General features: G+C 45.7%; 1 protein-coding gene across 1 annotated transcript in view; it reads left to right on the top strand.

Moving 5' to 3' along the window:
- Window positions 1-709: 709 nt before the first annotated feature.
- Window positions 710-4,505, top strand: part of LOC143297119 (uncharacterized) — an 11,798-nt gene continuing 8,002 nt past the window's right edge. Inside the window, exon 1 of the mRNA XM_076609293.1 lies at window positions 710-815. Within this exon, the coding sequence (XP_076465408.1) occupies window positions 710-815 (106 nt within the window). The remainder of the gene's footprint in view (window positions 816-4,505) is intronic.

Raw genomic sequence — 4,505 nt, forward strand, 5'->3', positions numbered from 1 at the left:
ACCTGTGTAAATGTGTTTAGGTTTATGCAGTTTGTCGTCGTATGAGACAAAAATTTGACTGCTAGTTTTCAAAGGTATCGTGATCGAGTCTCCAAAACGTTTGTCGTGAAACAACGTCAGTTAATACATTTTTTTTGTTACCGTAGCAAATCCTTGCTTTTCAAATAATTTCAAACATAATATAAAAAAGACACCCCCCAAAAAAACAACAACAAAAAACAAACAAACAAACAAACACAAATAAACACAAAAAAACTCACTCACTCACTCTTCACTCATTCCCTTGACCGCTGGGGTCGTTGGGGGGACATGAGGAAGATGTCATAGCTCGCCACGCCGTTCTGTTGGCAGCTGTCGTGAGGAGATCTGGCATCGTCATTTTGGTTCATTCCTTGACGTTGTCGGACCAGCTCTTTCTCTGCAGACAAAAAAACAGCGACAACAAAACACAAACTGTGAACAGAAAATGTAGACGATTAAAAAAAAAAACAAACAAACAAACAAAAACAAAAAAAACAGTTCAACCTCTGATCCATAAACCCTTCAGCCACCATCCCATACCCCAAGGGGGACTGTCCAGATAGATAAATCACCAGGCTGACATTCCGACATTGCATCCTTCACTGATCGCACCCCAGAGATCCCCCCCGCTGACGAGTGGACACAGGGCTGTGACGAATAGGGATCGTGGAGAAAAAGAAAACTCCCAATGTTCCAGATCCACCATGCAGGCGTCAGACTCCTGGCCAGAGGGATGCGGGTGAAAACCTCACGAGACTGGCGCGTGCCCAGGAACCACCAGCCGCGGAATCGGAGTTGGTGTTCCGACTGATTGAGGGGGTGGTGGTGGTAGGGGTAGAGGGGGGTGGGGGGTGGGGTTGGTTGTCAGGGCGTCCCTGGAGGCTGGGACAAGTCAGGGAATAGGACAGGAACCTTGCCCTCCTCCTCCTCGTCCTCCTCCTCCTCCTCCTTCCTCCACGACGATGTGAGTGATGATGATCAAAGCGATGGTGTTTGCTGAGGAGACGATACGTTGTTTTTGTGCAGCAAACATTTCGTGATGAAATCATCGTGTAGGCTATAACGTGCGCTTCGCACACCCAAACTAAGAATAGTTTTCAGCAATAGAGCAGCATTCCAGAATGTCACGCTAGCCGTATGTGTATTCACAGGTGAACATGCGCGCGCACGCACAGACCGTCTTTCTTACAGAAAAACCTGGTAACAACTGTATCACTGAAGAATATTATACAATACATGAAAGTTCCATAGCGTATCACACAGAAAAACACAATATGACTCAATATTCTTTTTTCTATAGCCATGATGATGCTGCGAATCAATGAGACCCAACATGTCCACGACACTCAACAAACCTTTGCTCAGAAAAAAAAGGGAACATGCATTTGCCATCAGCGTGGGAATGTTCTGTGCGTGCATGCATTCATCTGTGAGTTGGGCCTTCAAAGAAAGGTAAATAACACCGCACACTGATGGCTGTCACTCACTGCAAGTGACACAGGGAAAAAATGACACAACGGCGTCAGTGGCGTCAGCCGTGTAGTTTCTTTCTCAGCATGTGGTTCGTCCGTCGGGATCGACGAGGACCATCTAGTCATCCCGGGGGTGGGTGGGTTGGGATCCCTGGGTGCGCAGATGACTGGTCTGGCCAATCCGCGCCCGGAAGGTTCTGATGCAGTGTGGACAGGAGATGGTGGCGGCTGTCGGGGACTTGCTGGCACTGCTTTTCCTGGCCTGTCTCAGCATATAGCTTACTGGTATCCCGTTGTCCCCACCATCAACTGTGGTGAACGTAATTCTAATACCTTTTTTTGTTGTTGTTGTTGTTGTAAATAATAGAAATATATGAATATGCCATCATGAACAGATCTACATCGAAAGTCCTTAGTGGCAGCCAAGCCTCAAAGCACCTGATGAACCTTTGAGCGAAAGGCAAACATGCATCTGTCATCCACTGTGGGTTTGCATGTATATACATTCAGGTGTGAGCAAGTTCAAAGAAATATAAACATCAGTGCACACCCCTGGCGATAAAGTAGGGGGGGGAGGGGGGAGGGGGGTGCAGGAAGAAGAGGGACAGGGGGAAGGGGAGGCAACAGACAACAGCTGAAGCATCAATAGCCGTGTGTGATTTTTCCTTTCACCGCGCAGATTGTGATCTCCATTGACGTAACTCGGTTATGTTTCCACGTTAAGTGTCACGTCTCGCTGTATTAGAAATACATCATCCAGCAAGCGCGTGCAAGCAAGCAAGCACCTTGTCACCACCACCACCCACCGCGGGACAAATCTGACACGTCACATAGCTGGGAGCTGGAGACAGGGCGCTGAGTCAGAGCGAGCCCCACCATGCACACCTTGCAGTTTTTTTATTTTTTATTTTACTTATTTATTTCTATTTTTTTGTTAACACCGTCTGCTCCATCCGCCCGGTTTAATGTCTTCTCGATCACACCACTCTGGGGATTTCCTGTGTTTGCAGGTTTTGATACTGCGCGATCATCAGATAATGGAGAAATAAAGTTTAACGCCAGCATTATTATTGGAGCGAGAGAGTGGGGTCTGTATTGGGGGTTGGGTGTGGGGGCCATTTTGGAGCATTCTTGTACTGATGATGTGACGATGGTGACGATGATAATAGTGCTAATAATGATGATAACATCAATGGCAATAACAACAACAACAACAATAATGATAATGATAATAATAATGGTGATGATTATGATGATAAAATCTGGCTGATCGCAAGTACTTCCGTGCAGTCAAAGCAGAAGAAATCAATAAACATCTTTCATAACCTATATCCCAAGTCCATGTGAAAAGATACATTGCAGTACGTTTTCCAGCAAAGTGTGTCACACGTTCTGTGCGTTTGTCGACAGACAAAAGTACTCTGTAACCTTGTCATCGTTGACCGCCAACGTCAAACTGACATTTGCATAATGTATGCAGGGATGGGGGTGGGGTTGGGGGGGACCTCTTCTTCTTCTTCTGCTTCTGCGTTCGTGGGCTGCAACTCCCACGTTCACTCGTATGCATACGAGTGGGCTTTTACAAAGTGTATGACCGTTTTTACCCCGCCATGTAGGCAGCCATGCTCCGTTTTCGGGGGTGTGCATGCTGGGTATGTTCTTGTTTCCATAACCCACCGAACGCTGACATGGATTACAGGATCTTTAACGTCCGTATTTGATCTTCTGCTTGCGTATACACACGAAGGGGGTTCAGGCACTAGCAGGTCTGCACATATGTTGACCTGGGAGATCGTAAAAATCTCCACCCTTCACCCACCAGGCGCCGTCACCGTGATTCGAACCCGGGGCCCTCAGATTGACAGTCCAACGCTTTAACCACTCGGCTGTTGCGCCCGTCTGGTTGGGGGACAAGCGACGTGTGTGATGGGTGAGGACAGTAATTAACGTGAGCGAGGCGCGAGGAAGGCACGTGCTGATTTACGACTCTGCCGACACCGTGCGTCCGTGACGTCAGACTAGTGACGGAATTTGTTTTTTTCGTTTCGGGATCCGATTAGCCTGGGGTGTGCACTGGCGTAGGACTGTCTCTGTCTGTCTGTCTGTCTCTCTCTCTCTCTCGTGTGTGTGTGTGTGTGTGTGTGTGTGTGTGTGTGTGTGAGTGCGCGTGCGCGCATGCACGCGCTTTCTATATACATATATATAGATATAGAGATATATATATATATATATATATATACATATATATATATATATATATATAGAGAGAGAGAGAGAGAGACACACACACTTATATATATATATATATATATATATATATATATGTGTGTGTGTGTGTTATATATATATATATATATATATATATATATATATATATATATATATATATGTGTGTGTGTGTGTGTGTGTGTGTGTGTGTGTGTGTGTGTGTGTGTGTGTGTATGCTATTAAATTTGTGTGCATGCGTAGTGCGCGTGTCTATATGTCTGTATGTTTGTGAGTGAGAGGAGTCGTGAAGGAGAGTGAAAAAAGCAACAAACCAACCCCTTTAATTACACGCTACAGTGATAATAAATATTGCACACGCACATTGCCTTTATGAGCATTGATTATCTATACTCTGGAAAGAGACGACGGTAAATAACATGTGGAGTAATGGCGCAGAGGTAATGCGTCCGCCTAGGAAGCGAGAGAATCTGAGTGCGCTGGTTCGAATTACGGCTCAGCCGCCGATATTTTCTCCTCCTCCACTAGACCTTGATTGGTGGCCTGGATGCTAGTCATTCGGATGAGACGATAAACCGAGGTCCCATGTGCAGCAAGCATTTAGCGCACATAAAAGAACTCACGGCAACAAAAGGGCTGTTCCTGGCAAAATTCTGTAGAAAAACCCACTTCGAATGGGAAAACAAATAAAACTGCATGCAGGAAAAAAAATAAGGGTGTGTGTGTGGGGGTTTGGGTTTTTTTTTTTTAAGGGAAAAAAAGCAAAAAAAGCTAATACTGTCTTGA

This window comes from Babylonia areolata, chromosome 22, assembly GCF_041734735.1.
Source record: "Babylonia areolata isolate BAREFJ2019XMU chromosome 22, ASM4173473v1, whole genome shotgun sequence".
Classification (NCBI taxonomy): Eukaryota; Metazoa; Mollusca; class Gastropoda; order Neogastropoda; family Buccinidae; genus Babylonia; species Babylonia areolata.